The following is a 24552-nucleotide window of genomic DNA, read 5'->3' as shown; positions in this document are numbered from 1 at the left end:
GGGGTCAGCCTCTTCTCACACATCACTAATAGGACAAGAGGAAACAGCCTCAAGTTGTGCCAGGGGAGGTTCAGGTTGGAAATTAGTAGAAATTTCTTCTCAGAAAGAGTGGTTATGCATGGGAACGGGTTGCCCAAGGAGGTGGTGGTGTCACCATCCCTGGGGGTGTTTAAGGAAAGGTTGGATGTTGTACTGGTGGACATGGTTTAGTAGGTGATATTGTCTGTAGGAGGACAGTTGGACTAGATCTTGGAGGTCTTCTCCAACCTTAATGATCCTATGATTCTACGACTCCTAATATCAAAACAGCATGGTTTCCAGTTAATACATCTTCCTTTCTCATTACTGCTACTCACAAAGCCTGATTTGGAGACTAGTGTCCCTTGTTTAATTAGTAAGGGATAAGGGTAGAAGCTTAGCTACATATAGTTGCCGTGAAATCCCTTCTGAACAGATACACTTGCCTCAACTGAGCAGACAATTACTTTCACAAGGCAAAGTCAGCCTTTGTAAATGCTCCCCTTTGCTACTCTTGCCCACTGCCATAACAACACTTGTAGTATTTTTGGCTACGTTTTGATGATAAATGTTGGCATTTCATAATTGGATTTCTAAGCAATAGTAATGCAAATGTTTTGACATCTGGTATATGTGTAGTCCTATTAACTTCAGAGGAATTACTAATGCATGAAAAATTAGGCATGGAGATGATCAGAACGAAAATGCTCTGTTGAAAAGAAAAAGTCTGTGTACGTGTTCTGGATTTTTTTTAAATGCTCTGACAGTCTGTATTAATTATATTAGTATATAATTATGTAATCGACAGTAATTTTCTTAGGCCCTTGCTTTTTTTTTTTCCTGCAAGCATTGCAATCTTTGCGCATCAGCTTACCTTTGCGCCCTTTTTGCACAGCAGTGAAACTATATTCATGTGACCTGCAGCTGCTGCATAACTAAGCGGAGTCATTCCATTTTCTGATGTTCCATCAATAGCAGCTCCAAATTCTAGTAGAAGAGTGACCACTTCTTCATGTCCAAGGTGTGACTGAACACACAGCACTGGAGCATTATTTAGTACTTCGGTCCTATAATTCACATTTGCTCCTGCCAAAATCAGCAGCCGACTCACCTAAAATTTAATTTAAACAAAACCATTTTTACCTCAGATTTGGCTTGAATTGTTAAATGACTTTGAAGTCTTCGTTCAGATCCTTATATGTTACTCCTTAATTTTCCTGCAGATTTTATTGGCAGACATTGGCATTACCACATATACGGCAACAACAAAAATTATAAATCATTTGCTAACCAATTAATTATTGTACCACTTAACTATGTATTCTTAATATAAGATCTACCTATCCCCTGAAACTCACCACACTGTCACCACAAATTCATCCGTTGTAACAGTATTATTTTTGAAGCTTTTATTTGGGTTACTATGCAAATTTATGTAACTGACTCCATTTATGTAGAATCAAATTGCATAAAAAATATTTCAAAAATACTGGGAGTGCATGCACATGTGCACACAAGCAAATTTATAATCAAAACACTTACCAGTTGGCTAAAATTGCAACTTGTAAGCTTGGCTTTCCCTATCCATGATCCAAGCATTCAAATAAAGCAAAACTCTAGCATTTTACATCTTTTTACTCTCACAGTACTTCCCCATACAAGAAAATGTGTCTGAACTCTGCCCAGCAAATTAGGTGGTGCCTTTGACATCCTGAAAATGCATCCACTTGCTTACTTATGTAACAAAACATGGCTACACCAAAATCAAGGTGAAATCCTTCTTTCCATCAAAACTACTAAAGAAAAATGAACTGGATATTAACGACGACTTCACAAAGTACATGCAGACTCATTATAAAGGAGTTCTTTTACAGATACATGGTATTTTTGTTTTCTTCTTATCTGTTACATTAATTTCAACATTAACAGAGTTACAGCAACATTGGCAGATGGAGCAGTGATTATACATTAATGCTTATTTTCTTACCTTCACATTGGGTGTATAAATGTTCCTCAGAGAAGCAAGGGCTGCAGAAAGTCCATCAGTACTATAACCAATCCACAAGGCTTGAAGTTGACTGGAAGAAATTCCAGTCCTTTTACTGAGACCCTAGCAGAAATGATATAACAGAAAATCTCTCTATAGTATTACAAATACTATTTATAGCTATATCTCATCAATATAAAGAGAACTAACATATATTTGTTAACCCTGGTAACAATCTCAAGTATTTTGTATAAGATTCTAACAAATTATTAAAATAACTCAGATGAGAATCTCTAAGACACATCAATTCATTAAGATCATGAAAGCTATTAAGCTATCAGCTTTACCTTAAATATGTGAGCTTTAAGTATATGATGACCAAGTTCCATAGTTTGTTGGCGGTTTAACTTTCCCTCTTGTCGAGAAAACATGAAAGCCAGTAGAGCATGTCCACTCCTAGTAAAAAGAACGGGATTGAAAAAGAACTGTTTTTATAAGTACACTTCCAGTAAATATCCTAACATGCACACTTTGACTTTCTTTATCAGACTACTGAAACATCCTTATAACTTGATTTAAATAATTAGATGTTCAAATATCATGAAAGGCAAATTTTCTAATGGCTATCCAAACCTTCACCAGTGTAGAAAGCAACTATGTTAAGTATAGCTAGTTCACTTATTCAAACAAATTGAATAGCAACCTAAATTTAAAAAACTGATCATTAAAAAAAACCCTATCAAATCATGAAACTTCACTGAAGCCTGCAAGACTGGTAGTTTGCAGATGGCATACACGAAACCAAACGATATCACAGCTATCTTGACTGTTGCAGCTTTCCAAGTAACACACAACGTCTGGAAATATCTGCAACGGTTGTCGTAATTTATCAAAAGATAGGAGTTGCTTCTGTCTTGTTTGTTTGTTTGCTTTCATCATCACGTCTATGAGAAATTATTTTCACAAAGATTTAACAGAGAAAAAAGGGAGATTTCAGATTTGAAATATACTCTTATTACTTCTCTATTGTTACCTAACATGAAACCTATTATCAGATTTGATGAAGCTGTGGACACTGACTTACATACTGCTCCCCCTTTTGTACGTTTAATCTTACAGTCACAAACTGCAGGTACCTCAGATAAAATCCAATCTTTTTAGAAGTGAAAAACTCAAATCCTTTCAAAATTTGATATAAATTGTGTACTTGGTTATTCTACATCTACAGTAGTTGGTGTTCTAGCAAAGTGTGGAAATGGCAAAACCCTGAAGTATGCCACATACCATACATTAATCAGATCATATACTACAACAGGACAATTGACCACATGCTAATTCAGAAACTGTTTTGCTGATGAAGCTGGGGCAGGGCTTCTCATATCATCTTCACACATTTCTGAACAGAATTTTTCATAAAGGGCAGCTTTAAGTAAAACTTGGAAACAAGTCCTTCTGTTAAGAGCATGTGTTGTGCATCACATGTTCAGCTGGCCCAGAGTGCACCTAGCAATGTCAAAAGACAGTATGGGCCAAACAGTCTGCAAACCTGATAATTCTGCCTACTGAAATGTTTTTTGTTAAGCCCACTCTCTAAAGCACAGAGAAGTCTTGGGTCTGTAATAATTTTATAAATCAGCGTCAATTTTTCTTTTGTAGAAACAAAAAAATATGGAAACTGAGCCCAAATGAACTGTTTTTCTTTCTGTTCCTGCACTCTGAACAGACATGGTGATGCTGCACATAATTGTCAACTATTTTACTATATTAATAACAACATAATACTCTCAATTCTCAAGGATTATAGCGAAGTCAAATGCAAATTCTGCAAAGTCAATTATTTTTGTCACAATGATGACAATACTGTTTCTGGTCAAGTTTACATTGATCATTCCTTGTAACTTCTGGCAACTGCTCAAGTTTACTTTCAAATATGCAAAAGTTTTCATTTGGAAAAAGTTAGCCGTGCTTTTGTTTTACCATTACTCTCTCCTCTCACCAATTGCTGAAAACAATTATGTAAAACATAACTGCAGTTATTTGAATATGATTTACTGCAAGTTTCATTTACCTTGGCTCACACAAGAAGTCAGTATTTTCACCATCTGCTCTCCAAACAAGCCATTCCCTGAAGGAAGGATGGCAGAACATACGTGTTTTGTCACGTCTTTTTATCAGAAAACATGAAAGGGCCTCCATCCTTTGGCTGAAGTCTTCCCATTGTTGTTCACCATTTATTTGGCCTGCATTAATAGCTTGGAAAATCTGGTCATCTGTCATGGGATGTAGGGATGCCAGTGCCACATTTAATATTGGGAGGGCTCGCTCAAAAGCAGAGTTTGTCATGAACTTCATGTTACACTGAAGTAAGTACAGTTCTGATAGAGACACTGGAACTACCTTATAGCTTGCACTTTTGATTACTAAATGACCTTTTTGGAAAAGATCCAAAGTCAGTTTCAAGTAGAGATAAGATCCCAGGCTTCTCATGATCAGGTGGTTACTCACTTTCCCAATAATAGCTGCATCAGCTTTTCCATTTAAAGATATGTTGTTTATAATTTCCTGACTGCTATTAATTCTGTACTGAATGTAAGCATTCAAGTCATCATGAATTTCTTTGTTGTCTGGAAAACTGTCCAGGGATATTGTGATAAAGGGAAGTGAACTTGCTACTTCCTAAAGAGGGGGAAGAAAGAAAAAACACACAAGCATTATAGCATTCCAGCACTGAACACTCACTAATGCGTCTTTCCTATACCTGTCTTCTGTAATGAGTATTAGGCAGATTAAAAACAAGCTTGCTATCTCTACTCTGGTTTTGCAAATACTGTTCACTGATAACAGCGTAACAGCATTTCTGCACAGGAAGTTCTCAAACACAAGATCACTATGTGCTTCTAATTATTATTATTATTATTAAATCTTTCACTCATTCATTTGTTCATTTCTCTCTTGAAGGCCAAGGAAACACTCTGATTTCACCACTACTTGTATTAGCAATTCTACTAACATACTCAAGAAAGTGATTCAAAAAAAAGCATACTCCTGATATCATAATTTTTCACCATAAAGAAACATGCAACAACATAGAAGGAAAAAAAAAACACACCAAAGACTTGACTTTGAATTCCTCTAAAACCAGTGCTTTTCAAAATAATGCAGCTACACAAATATAAAAGATCACTTTGTCTTTGAAAGTAAGAAAAAAGTTAAAAGGTGTTCTTACCTTGAAGTTAGTTCTTACAGTCACAATGAGCTTCAGCCATGGAGGAAAATGACAAATTATATTTGTGATAAATGATGAAATTGTGTCACCATAATCAGGTTTATGAAATTCAGCATCATTTAGACCATCTACCAAAATTATGTAATCATCGTCAGGAATTTTCTGCTCTGAAATATGAAAATAAAAAAAAAAGTGATTTTAAGTTCTCCCATTATGTGGCATATTTTTATTCCCAAATTTTAAACATCAAGGATTCTATGATTTTATGAACAATGTATTTTTATGCACAGCAATACATTTTATTGCATTTAGACATTATTTTAGACATTGAACATTTAAACAACTGAAAAACGGTACTATCATCATTTAAACCAGCCCACCCTTTATACTTAATGATACTGGTCAGATAATTAAAACAAAAAAAAAAAATCGGTTGAAGTATCGTAACTATAATTCAACATTGACACAGAGCGCTAAGAAATGGAAGCAATCACTTACAATACAGTGTTTTCAACTGTGATTATGGATCTACTTTACAACCGCTTTAAAAAGAGTAAGAGATTAAACAAGGCTGTTAGCATGTTAACAGGGATGAGATGCATGGATATGGGACGAATGCATACACATACTGTTTAGGCTATTAATTGACACCACTTTTAACTATTAACCATTTACTTAAAACTTATACTTTACTGGATTTACCATACAAAGAAAAGCATGCAATTTACAAAAATCTTGAAAGCATTGGTTTGTACTTTTAAATTTGAGAAGAAAAGCTGTAACAGCTTGATAAACTAACATTGTTCATTTTGAGCACTGGTTAAGAATGAAAATCCTGGGGTAAATATCAGATTCGATGATGCATTTCACAGGTATTTGTTAACAGACAAAAAAAAAAAAATCAAGAACTGCAGACCAATTTTCATAGAAATGAATGAACTCTGTTCAGACACAGAAAAATCTCCTCCCTCAACCTACTATATATGAAGTACATCCCCAGCTGGCATATAGACTGTGAAGCTATCTATTTTCAGGGAATATTTTTCAAGATTTTTTTTTTCTTAAATACAAAATCATGTTGTCACATGCTTTCTTGGAAAACTGTCATATCACATTTCAATTTTAAAAGCAAGTAAAAAATTCATCCAATTTGCAGATGTTTAGGCACAGAAAATTACTAAGCAAAAAAACTGACTAAAGTCAACAGCATCTGAAAACAAAATCTTTTAATACAAGATATAGCACCCTTAGCTTCAAGCCACAAAGTTATCCTTGAGTTTTCTGGCAAAAAGTAAATGTAAAGTTTCCATAGTTTTTAATGTTTCATAGAATTCTACTTTAAAATGCAAAAGAACTGTTTAAAAACTATTATTGTTACAAACAATTACCACAGTTAAGGAATCCCTTCTCCAGGAACGTTCTGCTTTACTTATTTCTCTTTTGGCATTAAAATAGATGTTTCTAAGTTCTTCCCCCCAACAATATTTATGAAATTTAGATTCAGTTTCCAAATCACTTCTTGTTTGATTTACCTTTCCTGAGGTTTGAAAGTGGTTCCAGCACTCCCCTTTTAAAAGCTGCTGCTGGATCTTGGACACAAGATCTCAGGCTAAGCATGCTTTGTAGATGAGGCTCTTTTATTAGAAGATCTCTGTATGCTGTTAATTGGTTGGAACGGCAAAGTAAGGCTGCAATACTGTGCACAAATTCTGGGACAAGACAGGTGTATGTGTTGTCAGCTTGACAATAATGATAAGCAACGACCTGGAGAAAAAAGAAAAAACAAAAGGCTTACCCATTTAATACTTAAGATGGCACTTGTTAGTCCAATTACAATAAAGGTTTACCAAATTTCTCTTTCAGCTACAGAGTATTTTTCAGTGTTAGAATAATTATCTAATTCCATAATTGTTGTCAGATGGCTTATGCAAAGAGGTATAAAGGCACAAGAAGTTAGATCGTGAAATAGATTTTGATATTGTAGGCCATGCAAAACGGAAAAGAATTCAAAATGTCAGATTCTGGCAGGAAAATATAGTAATTTGAGTTCATCCCACTTGAATACAGGGGGATGAATATCTAATCTCTAAGAAACTAGAGTAGTAAAGGCAAAAAAAATAATTTGAGTCTCCACTAAGCAAGCTATTAGCTAAAACAACCCAGGACTAACTTGATCATGATTAGACAAAAGCAAATGACAAACAGCTACTGAAGACATCCTCATAGAGGCAAAAGGACAACTGGCTTCATTATGATTAGTGCAAAGGTATGTACTACTTAATAATAAAACATAATATAGATTGTATTCCTTTGAAAAAGGAAATAACAAGAAAAATACTCTGTTTACAGTAGACAGCCAAAGTCTAGCAGCACAACAGTCAACCTTTAATGCAGAAACATACAATAGAATATCCCGAGTTGGAAGGGACCCACAAGGATCCTTGAGTGCAACTCCTGGCTCCACACAGGACCACCCAAAAATCAGACCCCACGTCTGAGAATGCTGTCCAAATGCTGCTTAAACTCCAGCAGGCTTGATGCCATGACTGCTGCCCTGGGAAGCCTATTCCAGTGCCTGACTACCCTCTTGGTGCAGAACCTTTTCTTAACACCCAGCCTGAGCCTCCCCTGGAGGCTCTGTGCTGTTCTCTCGAGTCCCGTCGCTGGCCCCGGAGAGCAGAGATCAGTGCCTGCCCCCTGCCCCTCCCTCTGCTCCCCTTGGGAGGAAGCTGTAGGCCGCCATGAGGCCTTCCCTGAGTCTCCTCCTCTCTGGACTGAGAGAACCAAGGGACTTCAGCTGCTCCTTGCGCATCTTGTCCTCCAGACCCTTCACCACCTTCATAACCCTTCCTCGGGCACTAACTGTTTTATGCCCAAAACTGGCACTCAAAACTGCACACAGTGCCCAAAGTAAGGCTGCACCAGGCAGAGCAGGGTGGGATGGTGTCATTCCCCCCCCCCCCCCCCGACCAGCTAGCAGTACTGTGCCAGAGGTACCCCAGGGCACGGTCAACCCCCTTTGCCACCAGGGCACGCTGCTGACCGCTATTCAACTTGCCGTTGACCAAAACCCCCAGATCCGTGAGCCAGCAATGTGCCCTTGCTGCCAAGAAAGACAATGGTAGCCTAGCGTGCAACACGAAGAACACTGTCTGTAGGAAAGAAAATAATTGCACTTCAGTGCTTTTCAGAAAGTAGTTTCCAAAAAAAACTTGTATCATGGAATATAGATGCATTATACACAGTCCAAATATTTTATTGTCTTTTTCCTTCCAGAATTTTGCCTGTGGAAAGCATACTGAGCAACTACTTGAAGAGAACACATGGCCTCTTTTTCAAGTTAAGGATCCCAACCTTCTCATACACATAGAACAGACTAGAAGTTTTTAATTGAATTTAATTCTATTAATTTAATTAAACTAAAGAATTCAATTAGTAACTTGAAAGGTAGATAGCTGGTTTCACCAGCCATGAAACTTGCACGTCTTTTTTAAGTGTTCAATGTTACCGCCTGTTCTCCCATCACTGACTGTTTGAAATATACAGAAGGCTTTGCAAATCAGACTGTCTCCACCCAGGCTATATGTTTTCTAATATGCTGAAAGAAAATATCCATTAGTAATGGAAAACTCACCTTTGAAGCAAGTCGCCTCACAGAATCACCTGTTTGATTTTGGTATTCAGGACTACCGGGACAGTTCAGAGTCTTCATTGTGTATGTACCACTTGTTGGAGGAATAGACAGAGGTAACTGACTTAAAGGAATCTCCTGACAGGAGTCACCACCTATTTTTAAAAGGCAACAAATGCAAACAAGACCAAATTTGCTGAAAACAGACTGTTTTATACGAAAGCATTACAGAATCTCTTTACCGCTAGTAGAAAAATCGCCTGCTCCTGTGCTCTTAAGAGGTGGTACTTCAAAAGTGACCAGCATCGAGGGACCCTAATGGCTTCTAAAGCAGATTCCCAGGGGAGCTTACTAATTAGTTCCCTGAGCAGCCTGAATTCTTCTCTCATACTGCCAATACTTTGGGGTATGCACTGCATGATAGAATGAAGAGATTCTACATTGTCTCCATTTTACCTTGCTTTTTGATGGGCTAAGCCCATGGTAGGTACATTATGTGGAAGGTATGTGTCAAAACATTTGTGGAGGAGTTGGTGAAGTCCTAGTAACTTAAGTCAGAAAAGCAAACATACTGACTCGTTATCAGTACAATAACCCGAACAATTATTCAGAGAAGAGACTTACTTTGGGGGGATGAATTAGGACTGTTTGAAGCTATTTGCCTCATGCGACCTCCATGGCAGCTAAGTGCCACCAGCCGTGAAATAATAGCAGTTTTCCCGAATCCCACACTTCCAGTAATGACTGCTCCCTGGTTCTCTGCCGGATCTGTATTCTTCATTTTTTCTTCAATTGCTTGAAACAGCCATTCTCTTCCAACAAACACCGAGTCTGTTGTTATGCTTGGCACTTCAAACAACAGTGGCTTCAGCAAAATATCTTGAGGCTTATAGGGAACGAAACGTGCTGAGAAGAGGTGGCAGGGAGAAAAGTTTATTAGAAACTAGTTGTGCAATAGAACAGCACTGCTTCAGAAGACAATTTTGTTCAGCGACTTGTTGATCATGTTCATAATCAGACTTTTTAGAGCTTCCACCATGAAAATAATAAAAGCTGATCTGCTCGGCTTGGGTCACCTCCATAACTCCTATGTGAATTAAATTATAAATAAGTTACAAGTATAATTTCAGGATATTTTTTACAATTGAATTTGAGTTTTCTTAAAGCGCATCAATAATTCCATAAATTGATAAGTTTCAAACATTTTTCAATTTAACGAGTTACACTGCTGAACATTTCAGTAGCATGTCTTCGAAGCTGTAAATACATGTACAGAGAAGAATTCTTTGTTAAACCAGAAAAAATATTTTTGAAGTAATATAAAAAAATTACTATCCTCTTTTTCAGTACTTTTGAAGCCATAAGAACAGAAAGTACTCAGCACAGCTAAAAGTGTGGTCGCATTTGATTACTTGAATCTAAACATTTGCTGAACACATGACAAGATATATAGGAGAGAAGAAGAATTTGGTTTTAGTTGCATTAAATACATTAAAATTTACAGAAACATAATGTTCACTAATATAATGGTATGAGGATTCATTAACTAAATCTAATGGTACACATCAGCATTGATCGACAAACGTGAAAAAACGTAAGTGAAAGACGACAGGATAACCTTTTCCTGCTTTTAATTGCTATTGATCAGTTAACAGAACCTGCAGATGACTAAGCTAGTTAAGAGAAGAAAAGAAAATATTCCCCACCTCACTTGCATTTAACATAACCTTGCTATTTTCAGACTCAAAGACCAGAAATATTAAAGAATATTTTTGTCATTAACACATCTAATGGTATTAGATCAGTTTTCTTCCTAAAACACAATTCTAATGACAGTGTCTGAAGATTTTTAATCCAGTGTAGTCTCTCAAATTGTAGTACGCTATTACCAAAGTATTGCAGATAATAAAATCTGGCAACCATGAAAATCAGTCTTTCCTAAACACTGGTATTACACAACTTCAGTTCGGACATTCACATGATCTGCACAGCACTGCTTATACACACTTAGTTAAACAATACACTGATTAAAAGCCACACATTCAATTTCTAAACAGCAAAAAGTGTGAACAAACGTTATTTTCAGACATATTGAGTGATCTGTGAAGTGCACAATACAATATCATTTTGCAGGATAGTGGTGTTTACAAAGATCTCAGAACGTCTATGTTATGAAACTACTTAACAACTGTGTGACCGTGCCAAGACAGATGCAGATGTAAATGTTTACCTTTACTTTCCTGCTGCACTCTTCCACCAGCAGTGTTGTGCCAAGGCAAGCGAATTGAAGTGCGTAAAGGAGTATGTCTTTGTCCATCCAAATAACTCAGATCTTCCAGTTTGGTAGAACTTGTTGCTGAAGTATTAAAGAATTGAAGCTTATTTTTCTTACAGTATAACTTACAATGACCGTTGTTATTTACTACATTTCTTTCCTCAACATAGTACTTACACATGTTTTCTAAATGATTTTAGCTAACTTTTACTTAAAAAAAAAAAAAAGCTGGCAATTTCTCTCTAGAGATCTTTTCTTACTACACTATCTCCTTGAAATATCCATTTGAAGAGTGGTGTTCTTTAGTCAGATTGGAGTTTTATTGATTTATGTATTTAATGAAAAATATTAACATCAAAATCTAAACTGACACTAAAATTCCTGAAAAGAAGCTAAAGACCAAACAAACAAAGAGACAGAGGGTACAAATTATTCAGTAAAACTTCTTACTTCTGCACAGAAACACAGGAACTACCTGATTCTTTCATCTCAATTTCCTTCCGAGTTGCCATCGATCTGTACCATGCAATTAGCCTAGCAGACACTGCATTACTCCACCACATTCAGGACATCAGCAATATTGCATTAACTCTCTAAGCTTCCCCATACTCCTTTGCATAGATAAACAGAACTCTAAACCATACAAAAGCTCTTGTTGAGAAACCATCTGCAACAGTAGTTGATTTCACACCGTACTCATGCAATACAGCAATACTTCTGCTGCGTAAGTCACTCTGAGAACAGTAACAGAATTTGTGTGCATCACTTCACAAATATTTGCTCAGCCACCATCTGCTGCAGTGGTTGAAGTCATTCATGTTATAGCATTTACAAAACTCACGCACTTTTAAGTCTAAGAGCAGCCAAAGCTAAAATCTGAGAATCTGTATTTCAGACAGTTATAACAGTCACATTTCCCAAAATTTATGCAGTACTGCTACAACATCCATGAAAAGAAAGTGGTTGCCTGCTTCTTACCCAGCCATGTCCCAGAATCAGCATTACCCATGTCCAAAAGGCACCAGTTTTAAACTGACATGCAGATCAAGTACTTGGAGAGAACATAAATCACACACAAGCAGCACACATGCTCCAAATCATAACCAGAGTACATGAACTTAACATATGATACAGGAGTTAGAATATCTACTTTGTCAAGGTCATGAACTCAAAAGTTTTCTTTAGGAAGAGGATAACATAAGATAAAAAGAGAAAGCAAAAGCACAGTATGGTTTATGGTCCATCTCAGAACTCTGGAAAAGGCCCCCAGAATAAGTCAGACATAGTAACTGGGAATGCAGTAACAGGAAGTCACAATCAGTGATTCCTAGAACAAGACACCTACTTGTCTGAGCAGGGATTGGAGGTGTGACAACTTCCAATCTCATGTTCATAAAGAAAGAGACCAGCTTCATCAGTCTCTTATCTGCAAGGGTACTGAAAATCAATTATTTTTCTTGCACATGTAGCAAAATTGTCCAGTTTTTAAAAAGGGATATTTAGCACTGGCACTCAAAAGCCATAAAACAGTCTGGCTATAGTCATCTACAGCTTAGAGCACACTAGATTTCACAAAAATCTCTACAATGCCAGATACTAGAACAACTTAGAAAAGGATGTTACAGTTCTTTTGACAGTTTTGCACAGAGCATTAACTTATCTGCACTATAAAAGCTATAGGTCAGCTCACTCAACAGGCAAATTACAGCTAAATCAAGCCATTTTCAAAACAGACTCAAATATTGTTTCTAACATTTGTAATTGTACAACTATATAAATAGCTATAGGCATGCTTAATTCATTGCAATTCTTTGCTAGTGCTCCCTCTGAGAAATTCACTTCTGTGAACAGCATGATTCTGATGAATAAACACAAAAGAAAACATAGCAATTAAACTAAAAATCTTGGTAACTCTCCTGCTGTGAACCTGGTCATCATTGTATTCATATCACTATATGTTGCTGCAAAATAATCCTTCAACAGTATAATTTTAATTGATTTTGAAACACTGTGCATTTTTACGGTATTTTAAAACCTCAAATTACATTTGTCAAGACTGCAGTGTGTGGCTTTCAGTATCTTTCATGACACTTCATGAACCATTCTAAATGTAAGACTATTTTGTATTAGCACTGGATTTTGGCTATTACTGACAAGTATTAAGTTATTGATAACACTGAACTGCCAATTAGCATCTTTTTCTTTTGCAGTTCCAGTATATTACAATTTCCTGGACTTTTCAGAAACTAACACTCTATATATAATGTCCTTCAAAAATGAAAAGGAGAGTGTTTCTCTTTTTTCAGCAAACCAACATGTTTGTACATTCACAATGAGAACACAGAACTAGTGCTTATTCATAATCTATAACTTTACAGGTCCAAAACTTAAAGTGGTATTGTCAGAACTTAAAAATTCTCAATGTTGCTAGCAGATTATATGCCAAAAGATTGCTCTTGATAACATCAAAAGCTGGTTTACTAACAGTACTTCCCCCATGAAACTTATCATACTAAGAAAATTCTATGCAGCATTTTTTTTTCATCTTTTAAACTTAGAATACTCCCTGTTATTAGCAACATTTTCTAGCTGCAATTAAGTATGTCTTCCCCTCTTCCTTCTAGGAATCACCAACACCCAAGCTCTAACCTGTTTATTGAAGTTTACTTCACTTTGCATTTAGTAGTTATCTTCTAACTTGTTAGCTACATCTACTGTCTCATATATGGCACCCATGCTCAGGAGAGCACTTTGTCAGATCATTTTGCTTGCAGAGTTATATTTCTGTAAGCAAACGGCATTTGATGTGTTCTACTAGTACAGCTCAAGTCAGATGTGCTTTTTCAGGGATTTTTGGATTTTACAAGACTTATAAAAAGTAGGGGTGAGGTTGCATATGTGTCTATCATAACTAAACAGACTAACATTTTCTGAATGGAATGATTCAACTAGAAAGCAGAATTTCACGTAGCTATTTAAATAATAATAATAAAAAAGTAATATGCGTTACTTGTTCACAGACCAAAGTATCATTTTGGTCTTAGTGTTAATCAGATTTACAGCTCTAGCGAATGTGAACACAGAAAAAGCAACAAACTTGAGGTGTTTTTGGATACCATACAGAGTCCTAGGACGACTGATGGATTTTAAAGCGTCCCCAAAGTTCTGCCTTAACCAATACCTACTAAACACAAGATGAACACTGTATGATAATTTTAAACAATTTAAGTAATACTTATCCATTCAGTTTAGAAACTACGCTTTTTTTTTTTCCTGTGTGTGTCCTATGAAAACACTTTCAAACTAACAATATAACTTCAATTTTAAGATCAAGCAGAAATATCACATCATTAACAAAAACATCCATTTTTCTATTTCAGGACTTTACCTGCAACAGAGTTTGGACGAGGCATTATCAAAGATCCAGAACTTTGAGTATAAGGAACAGGACCCTCTCCCATTGGTACTTCTTTTGCCAAATTCTCAGCAGATCCAATAGCCTCCTCTTCTGCAACCGGTGAACAATTATCTGTTCTTCGATCATGACTAATCCCTTGATGTGCTCCAGCTCTGAGACTCCCGTCCTTACTCCATTCCAAACTGGATCCACTACGATCATCATTTTCTGACGAACTTGTTATCGTTGCTGAGAAATTGAAAGAAATTGAAGTACACAGCAGAGGAAAACAGCCCACCTGTGCATTATAATTTTCATACTCCAATGGCATTTGGGGCCTGCAGATAACAGTCAAGTAGTTCTCCACTGGATATTTCGTTTAATTTGAGTAATATTAATTAAAGCCAAACAACACAGCTTAGAAAAATTCAAATTGGAAAAAACACTCCAGAAAGCAGACAAAAAAAAATGTTCAGATGAATCTAGGTATGTCTTTAGATCTGTGTAATCTGTGCTGAGTGGAAAAAAAAACCACCAAAACATTTATGATCTTGTATGACAGATCTATTACTTTCCCAAAATATGTCTCAATTTCTTTTAAAATTTAAAAATCTATATAATATCTGGAAATATTCAAACCATTCTGCAAACACAGAAACAACAAAAGCTCTGTAAGAAATAAGAATAGCGCTTCTAGAGCAAGAACAAAAACTAAAAATGTGAATTATCAAAATAATACATTTAAAGTCAAATGTTTTACAAACAGAATTCAAAATTCAATTCATTGAAAACATTTGCACAGTTTTTCTGAAGTCAGAAAAGAGAGGCTGTGGATGCCCCATCCCTGGAGGTGTTCAAGACCAGGACGGATGAGGCCCTGAGCAACCTGATCTAGTGGGCGGCGACCCTGCCCATGGCAGGGGGGTTGGAACTACATGATCTTTGAGGTTCCTTCCAACCCAGGCCATTCTATCGTAAGTCAGAAGGCTTGCCCCAAGCCTACTTGTGACCAACAGTATTGTTCATAGTGTAACATCCTGTATACTGTATAAATGATAAAAACCTCAATACTGTTCAGAGATATAGCTCACCTAACAGCTTAGCTGCATTAGGATGACAGTTAGCCTGGACTCTCACATACCTCACTAACTAATTCTGGCAAAACACTTCCTGCAACTGAGATTTATACAAGGTTTCCTAAGTACCTGCTACATTTCACTGGCAGAAAGAGTACAAGGCTAGATGCACGTTTGATCAGGCCCAGTAGAGTATATGAATGAAATTTTAGATTAAACACTCTGATTTCGGTTTTTAAAGTATTTCAATGTACTACTGTATACAGTAAATACGAGGCTCAAAAAGGTTTTTTCTGTTTATTATAAACAAATCAGGAAACATTTACAAATAATTTCTCAGTACTATGTGAAACTCTTTAGCAGTAAGATGTACCATTGTGGTTTTCTTTGCTGTAGAAGTACCAGATGCCACAAAATATACAACACAGTGCTATACAGATCCTTAGCTAAATGACAACTGTGGACTACACAGGTTTTTTGGATGCTGCATTACAGAATAGTAGTTTTCCACTGCTGTAGCAATTTGCTCAATGAAAGCTGAACCAATTTTAACTGCATTATCTAGAATGCTCCAGATAATCCAGTTTGTTGGTTGGGGGCACAACTGTAACTAATAGAGGTCTCCTACAACATCTGAAAGCGTGAAGAATTTATACTTCTAGAATCTACTGTACTGATGTTTATTAAAACTCCACTAATATATTTGCATAAGAATGCTTTGCAAATATATACTGCTTATTGTATGTTTAATAGTGAAATTACTGTTTAATTTAATTTTTTTTCAATATTTACATTGCAGTTTCACAAAATATTTGAACAACAAATATTTAAGCGATCACTCTGTATTTTGAATGCTTGAAAGTTCACCTAAATCAATGAGAACAGCATGTCTGTATGACAGAACACCTAATCATTCAAAATTATCTTGGAAAAAAAGTTAGGTCTAGACTAACAATCAAACAACTATTAATAAGGGGAAATAAAACATGAAAAAAAGAAGAAGCTTGATAAGGCAGGAAAAGTGTTGTGGTTTTTTTTTTCCCCTGTTTTGGTTTGATTTGGGAGATTTTTTGTATTTATTTCATTCTTTGAACCGGGGAGAGGAAAGAAAATAGTGTATTATCAAAACTTCACAACTTAACTTCAACTAAAGTTAAAGATCATCACATTATACACTTCTTACCTTGACCCAGCTTCTACAAAGTATTTCATTATAACTGCTAGCTTATATATGAATGTATGCAACAGAGAAAAATATAACATTGGATGAATGGGCACCAAGGGAAAAAATAACAGTCAATCGATGCTTGTTCAAATAATATCTATGTGAACTGTGGACTCCCCACAGGCTAAGATTTTAAGTGTTACAGGTATGTATGTGACAACTCTACATTGGGCTGACCACATCACCAATGAAGCGGAAATCCTAAATTTTTATGAAACATATCCAAGTAGAATTGCCTAATATCTACATATTTACATATCACAGTGTTAGTAAAGCACTGGTGTAGTTATGAAGGTAGAACTGTCTTTGTAACCATGTCCTATCTGTGAAACCTGTTTTGCTGTAATTGTACAGCTCTCACAAATCTGTCATTCACAGAACTGATTTGAACTATTCTATTAAAAAAAAGCAAAGTCGCTATAAAACATTAAACAAGGAAATGACTGAAATATACTAACAGATAAATATTTTTTGAAACAGAAGACATTACTGTCTCTTGTAGTCATACACTGCTGTATTTTTATAGCAATATACACACTTGTACAATCATTTCAGTTTGTTTTACACTTGCACTAGTGTAATTGAAGCAGGAATCCCTGAAGTCTGACAAAGCTTAAAACTAACGGATTCTATTCTCAAGTCAAGCAATTACAGATCTGTGAATCCACGAGCAGCAAATCTGCTATGGAAGAAGTTCACAAAATAATTTCCTAAAAACAAAGTACTTAAATGTTATACAAATACAGAAGTTGGACTCGATGATCCCTGTAGATCCCTTTCAACTTGGGATATTCTAAGGTGTTACATAAATGAGACTTTTGACCCATGATAACCATCTCTCTTAGGGTAAATGACCAGTAAAAACGATGTTATGCCATAACATATGACTACTATTAATTACTTCACTTTATAATTAAATTCAGGAACATCTATAAAGCCAGAGTGAAGTGTATTAGTACTAGCCAAGAAGTACTGATAATACGTTCTTAACTGTGTTAAGGAAACGTATATTATCAGTATGTGGCAAGTACTACAACAACGATCAAGTTACTATACATAACAGCAGGCAGGCAGGCTGGCAGATACCACTTTCACTTGCAACTCCTTCTATTAACAAAAGTTGCAATTAAAAAATTAGTAAGTTCACAAAGACAATAACATGACTTAAGTTTATATTGTTAAATCGAGGCATTTAAGATTTAGAATTGCTTTCTTTTACAGCATCCCTAAATTTTTTCAAACTGCTAGAGCTAAATAAAACTGGAAGTTTGCTTTTGTAGATTGAGAAAGCTTCAGGTTAGGGGGCACACTGTGTCCTTCCTTCCCCCTCCCCCTGTCCCCCCACTTTTTTTTTTTTTTTTTTTAAGCTTAACAGCTGTTACAAAATCAATTTTAAATACCAACTCCTCAACCAATTGGCCTCTTCTAAAAAACTGACTAAATCAACAAAGGATAAATCTTCTTACAACAGTTTATAACAACTCTAAAATTATGCTTTTTACATCTTACTCTGGCCGTCCAGAGAATATCAAAGCAGCCATTTGAACACTCAAAGCTTTATAGGAAGATAGGAAGCTATAGGAAGATAGCTTTACTGATAAGGACTCACTAGGGAAGGGAGCAGAAATAGAGAAGATGGTACAAACAAGGCAGCAAAGAATTCATAGCTTTTCTTTATACAGAAAAGACTTGCTAAAGCTATCTAATGATAGCTGACACCAAATTGGATATGCGTATATAGCCTCAGTTCAGTCATCCAATTTGCAGAGGATCCCACGATTTCACCTCTTCCTTGATGCCCCATTTACACTTCGCTTTCATGCCAGTTACTCTGATGTCTGAACTGTTTCTAAACAGCTTTATTTGGATTATCCTCGCAACAGCTAGCATTAATTAATTTTTCCTCCACTGAAAATCCAACCAGCTTCAACGTATTCTGTCCTTCACTATTAGGAAATGCATTGTAGAGGCAAATACAATGGAAGAAGTAAAAATAGTAATTGGAGCACAACAGAGGAAATTATTTTAAAAGGAAAACATGCAGAAATTAGAACTGCACCATGAAAGCAAAAGAAGAGAAACGCACATCTAACAACAGCGACTGTTACAGGCAAGAAATAGGATTTCAATTTTCAAGTACAGAGGACATGGAATGGGATCCAGCTATGGCATAAAAATCAAACACTGTCATGAAGCAGCTATTCAAACCTGCAGTATTAAGAGAAGGTTAATTTCTATTAATTGCATTACTAATTAGGATGCTTACCTATAATTCCACTGTCCTTGCTCTCCAGGGTGGAGCTAGGGCTGCTAATGGTTCCACAGGGACTACCTTTGTTGGCTGCTGTTTTGCCAGCACAGCTATTGAGAGTTGAGCATGGGCTATCAGTGCTAGGTGATGTAGTGCTGCTTGTGAGGGTAGAACATGGACTGACTCCTTGACTGGTTATTGTACACTGCAGTGTGAAGAAAAATGAATAGTTATTGCACAGAAGGCAGTAAAATACTGTGCTGAAAATTAGAAGCAACAAGGTTAAACAAAGCAAAGAAACCATTTTCCAAGGAAAAACCTCAAGAAACGAATGCTTATCTTGATTGGGAGCCTTATTGACATGTTTTCAGATAACTCTTATAATGTGTCTTAGAAGTCTAAAATATTGCTCGATATTCCCCAACAAAAAAGGGAAATTCATGATTAACTCGAAGAGCTGCAGTGAGGCAGATTTCATAGAATCATAGAACGGCTTGGGTTGGAAGAGACCTTAAACACCATCTAATTCCAACCCCCTGCCATGGGCACCTCCCACTAGACCAGGTTGCCCAAAGCCCCATCCAACTTGGCCTTGAACACTTCCAGGGATGGGACATCCACAGCTTCTCTGAGCAACCAGTTCCAGTTTACACCCTCAGAGTAAAGAATTTCCTCCTTACATCTAATCTAAACCTACCCTATTTCAGTTTAATTACATTCCCTCTTGTCCTATCACTGCAATCCCCAACAAAGAGTCCCTCCCCAGCTTTTCTGTAGGCCCCTTTCAGGTACTGGAGGGCCACTACAAGGTCTCCCCACAGCTTTCTCTTCTCCAGGCTGAAGAACCCCAACTCTCTCAGCCTTTGTAGGAGAGGTGCTCCAGCCCCTTGATCATCTTTGCGGTCCTCCTCTGGACTCGTTCTAATACTTCCACATCCTTCCTATTACATTGGGGGCCCCAGAGCTGAACACAGCACTCCAACCAGGGTCTCATGAGGGCAGAGCAGAGGGGGACAATTACCTCCCTTGATCTGCTGCCCCACGCTGCTTTTGATGCAGCCCAGGATACGGTTGGCTTTCTGGGCTCCAAGTGCACATCGCCAGCTCATATCGAGCTCCTCATCCACCAACATGCCACACCCCCAGGTCCTTCTCAGGGTGGATCTCAATCCATCATCTACCCAGTCTATATTTGTGTTAAAAACACTGGTACTGCAATCTTATTCACCCTTTCCTATCACTGGAATCCAATGCACTAAGAATTTTGAGGCCTGGGACAGTAAGTGAAGAAAGGGAAGAGAAAGAGATTGGTAGTAAGCAGTTTAGGTTAGCAGATGAGTTTCATACAGTTACGAGCTACTCGATTCTCCCCAGTTCTACTCCTACATGACAATAAAAACCTTCAATCAGAAGTGAACTTCTTGGAAAGGAAAGGATGTCCCCAAAACATGCGACCATTTTAGCAAACCACTGAAATTTTCCATTCTCATAAATCACTGAGAATACCAGGAAAAAATCCTAAATACTGAAATAATGCAGAAAGAACCCTAGCTGCTCTTCAGATTCATAGTAGCTTAGACTTAGCCTCCAAGACTGATGAGTCTATTCTTTTTTTCAGCTTTTTTTTTTTTTAGGAAAGAATGCAAGATCAACCCACAATTAAAAGAAAACAAAACGTGTAACTTGATTGTTATAATTCATTTACAATTCCATTACCGTATGCCTATTAACATAGATTATATTTTGGTAATTATCAAGTAACTGCAATTAGCAAACAGAGAAAATAAGGAAATAACATGAGTCCGTTCAGAAGCAAGATGAACATAAATATGTTGTTTTCTGTTATCCTACCATGGCTTCATTTTTCTCTTCTATATGAGCAGAAGTTGGGATTCCTTCTCCCAGTAAAAACCCCAATCTTGTCATCAATTCTTGTGCTGCAGGAGAACAGCTCGAGTCTTTATCAGGTTTTGCTTTGGAGACAGGGTGTGGGGGGGAAGTTGGTTAAAATTAGTCTCGTATTTGGAAAATGTTACAAGAGGCAGAAAAAATACAATCAAATGTAAACACTGGATCTTCTCTCAGCAGTATATCTAACAGAGAAGCTAATGCCATTTAAACTTTTTGCCTTTTAGACTTAAAATTGTTGGTGGTTCTTGGATTCTCTGCATATTTGCACAAATCTAGGGGATGAAAAAAAAAAACAAAAAAACAAAACAAAACAAACAAGCCAACCAAACACCACCCCTATGCCCACCAATCAAAACAGAAATGGTTAAAGTGCAATTGTTTAAGTTGCATTACCTTCTACAATACCAAAAAGCAGAGCAGAAAAACTATGACTAATCTGTTCCTTTACTTTTGTTTTTCCTTTATGGCTTCACTAAGCTAAATACATGGCTGAACAGGATTTTTTTTATTTTATTATTATTATTTTTTTTTTAACCAAAAAAACATATGATATCTAACCACTGATGTTCAGTGGGATTTGCAAGAAATGACACTTTCTTCCCCCAGTTGCAGATTGTAAGAAAAACAGAGAAAACAGTAATTTTAACTGAACTGAACAGTTTACCCAGTAAGCATTACTTCAGTGTTTCAATTTCCCTGAGTGATGCAAAACTCAGCTTCCAAACATGAACATTTCACTAGTTGAACATCCTTATTTATTTCACTTTAGCTCAGTGCCTACTTAAATATACATATTTCTTAATTTTGTCGACAGTGTAAGTTTTTATTCTGGAAGATCTAATTCTATGACTTCTTCAATAACGTTAAAAGGAGGAAATCTACAAAATGGTTTGTTTTTTTTTTTGAAGTCAGCTGATTTCACAAACACTTTAATTGCCAGTATTACCATTTTAAAGATAACTGTAATAATCAAAATGACAATTATTATAAAGAAAACGCATTTTCCAGTCAAGTATTCCAAGACATGGCAATTTGCAAAACATTCTGAGATGCAAAAGCTTTAACTATTTCATTCCTATGAACAGTTAAAAATAAATATTATATTCAAATTTTAACCTTTTACAGGATTGAGCAAATGTTATGCATAGTAAGAATGTCAGCTCAGCAGCAAAGATAAAATCCAAGAGTCAAAGGAGTTCAGCCCACCAATCATTGTTTAATCCTTAAACACTAGAATTCAGTTTTGACCTTTAGCATTCTCTCTGTCTGGGAATACAACTCTGTCAAGAGGAGGATTATTATGAGATGATCTTTAGATGGAAATAAGGTCTACAAGCTGTCCAGGATGTGTGTAAAACTTTAATGCCTGCACCAACATGGCTATTAAGATGAAGGCATAAGAGTGCCCAGGCTGACTGTAACATATCAAATACGGCATAAAAGAGCAGATTGTGAAAAAATTTACAGTGAGCTCTATTTTCACTATTAATTATTAAAAATAAGTGGGTTTTTTGTTTGTTTTGTTTTTCTCCTAAAGGAACTATTTGTTTTTAAAAGTGTAGCTTTTATACTGTAGAATTGAAGCAAAAGCTAAAACAAAAATTTTTCAGCTGGAACCTGACCAGCTACATGCAATGACTTTAATGTGGCCTGATAAACTGCAAAAAATAATATAAAATAATATAAGACACGTGAAATCCATGCTATGGTGCATATAGTCATATACCAAGTTATTGGTAATTTTGCTTTGGCTATGACATTCACTGTCAAAACTACACTCTGTTACATGCTAGTCAATTTAACGGACATGAAACTTTTCAAAAATTGCAATTAACTTTAGAGAATTAGCTTTTACCAGCTTTGCCAGCACAGAAGTCTGCTGTTACTGACTTCTTATTTAGCAAGCTTTTACAAAATTTCTAAAATGAAGCACTGTATCCAGTGCAGAGATACACACTTGGAATCAGTTTACATTGAAAAGAAAATTAAAAAAAATTCTAGTTGGCCTTTGCAATACGTAGTAATCAGCAACAGTCAACATTGCTTTACCTGCAGTACACATACAATTCCACGAATTGAGACAGTTATAAAGATCATGTAAGTATAATGGAAAGCATTTCCTCCTTACAACAAGCACATGGAATTTGCCAAACTCTTACAAACAGAGAAACAAAATTTCACTATAATGCAGGATCCTTTGTATCACTCTGAAATGAACAGCTGTTCTTCTAAACCAAGTATCATTGAACAGATTCTTACCAGTTTGACTGGGTTCTCCTTGCTCTGCTCCTTTTCTCAGCAGTAGACCTGCCTCACCTGGCACTCTAGGACTTTCCACATACTTGGGCTTCCTGATCGGACCTGCCACAGGAAAGAGCTGAGTATCAAATTTTTCCTGATGGACCAGAAGTTTCAAATGTAAAGTGTCTATCCTCAGAGAGAAATAAAGTAGAGGAACTAGTTCTTACACGCAGAGCTGCTACTGTAAGAACTCAAGAGCTGTTGTACTTCCGCACTAGTGAGAAAGAAATGCTCTGTTCGGGCTTCTGGGAACATAAAGCCCACCAGAAAATCAAACCAGTCTGCTTGCTGTGACAATCCTGAAAGTTTCCAGTATATATAAAGTGAGTGACTTTATCATGTTCAAACTCAGGTAACTTCCAGTGGGCCTCCTTTGTAGAGCTTTCACTTTCCATTATAACAAGAAGATAATATTGTTAGGAGTATCTCTGAAACTAAGCGAGAAATCCTACAGGCAGACAGTTTGCAAAATTAGTGCACTAAAAATCACACTAAAAATTTCTGCTTTCATAAAACAATAGCATTCCCAGTTTATATTAAGTTTAAATACACAACCTCTACTATTAAAAAGAGCAGTGCATTCACACACACACAAACCCACTTTTAAAAAATTAAATTGATTCCCTCTTTGCTCTCCCTTTCAGCTTCATGCTTTGGTTTCAGGCTGTTTATGAACCTGGTTTTTGCCGAACATGGGTTAGTAGGTTAGTAGCAACTGCAGGAAATGTTAACTACACAACTGTGCTTCTGGTCAGCAAAGTATCTAACTGAAAGGGAACGATGCTGCCCTCTAAAGGTTTAACAGAAAAAGCATACTGGTACTATTACATCAACATCTGCTTGCACTACAAACGCAAAGGAGAAATTTTCATCTTAATTTAATAATTGATAGTACTGGAAGGTAGGCTGCTACATTGATACGTCATAGAACTGAAACTCTACCATGTATTTATCCACATCCTGAAAAAATACGTCAGTAGAATTTTATAACAATAAAAGCATTTGCAACACTGAGAGTTTTGGAAAAGTATAAACAGGGAAATTTGCAAAGTTACACATTGGAAAGCTAAGATATTTAAATGGAATAGGGAGTGGAAATATCATCATCTGTGGTACCGAAAACTGAAGGTACTAAACCTGAATTTTTGTCTTAAATTTTCACTAGTACAATCCTTTTTTTTTTTTTTTTTTGTAATGTGTCTAATAAAGCCACTTGAAACTTTCAAAGTTTTAGTGAGCTGGAGGTGTAGTTTG

The 24552-nt window shown here is 36.4% G+C and overlaps 1 protein-coding gene across 7 annotated transcripts in view; it reads right to left on the bottom strand.

The window, feature by feature from the left end:
- TANC1 (tetratricopeptide repeat, ankyrin repeat and coiled-coil containing 1) overlaps positions 1 to 24552 on the bottom strand; it is a 95639-nt gene that overhangs the window by 21646 nt on the left and 49441 nt on the right. For all 7 annotated transcript variants that reach the window (XM_066999073.1, XM_066999071.1, XM_066999072.1 and 4 more), the window contains 13 exons: positions 23257 to 23358; positions 20938 to 21059; positions 19102 to 19291; positions 14526 to 14783; positions 11093 to 11218; positions 9487 to 9768; positions 8866 to 9017; positions 6764 to 6995; positions 5232 to 5398; positions 4074 to 4681; positions 2353 to 2461; positions 2006 to 2128; positions 893 to 1129 (listed from right to left, as the gene is read on the bottom strand). In XM_066999073.1, the coding sequence (XP_066855174.1) occupies positions 893 to 1129; positions 2006 to 2128; positions 2353 to 2461; positions 4074 to 4681; positions 5232 to 5398; positions 6764 to 6995; positions 8866 to 9017; positions 9487 to 9768; positions 11093 to 11218; positions 14526 to 14783; positions 19102 to 19291; positions 20938 to 21059; positions 23257 to 23358 (2708 nt within the window). The remainder of the gene's footprint in view (positions 1 to 892; positions 1130 to 2005; positions 2129 to 2352; positions 2462 to 4073; positions 4682 to 5231; positions 5399 to 6763; positions 6996 to 8865; positions 9018 to 9486; positions 9769 to 11092; positions 11219 to 14525; positions 14784 to 19101; positions 19292 to 20937; positions 21060 to 23256; positions 23359 to 24552) is intronic.

This window comes from Anser cygnoides, chromosome 6 (assembly GCF_040182565.1).
Source record: "Anser cygnoides isolate HZ-2024a breed goose chromosome 6, Taihu_goose_T2T_genome, whole genome shotgun sequence".
Lineage (NCBI taxonomy): Eukaryota > Metazoa > Chordata > Aves > Anseriformes > Anatidae > Anser > Anser cygnoides.
This window is presented reverse-complemented; position numbering and strand designations above follow the sequence as displayed.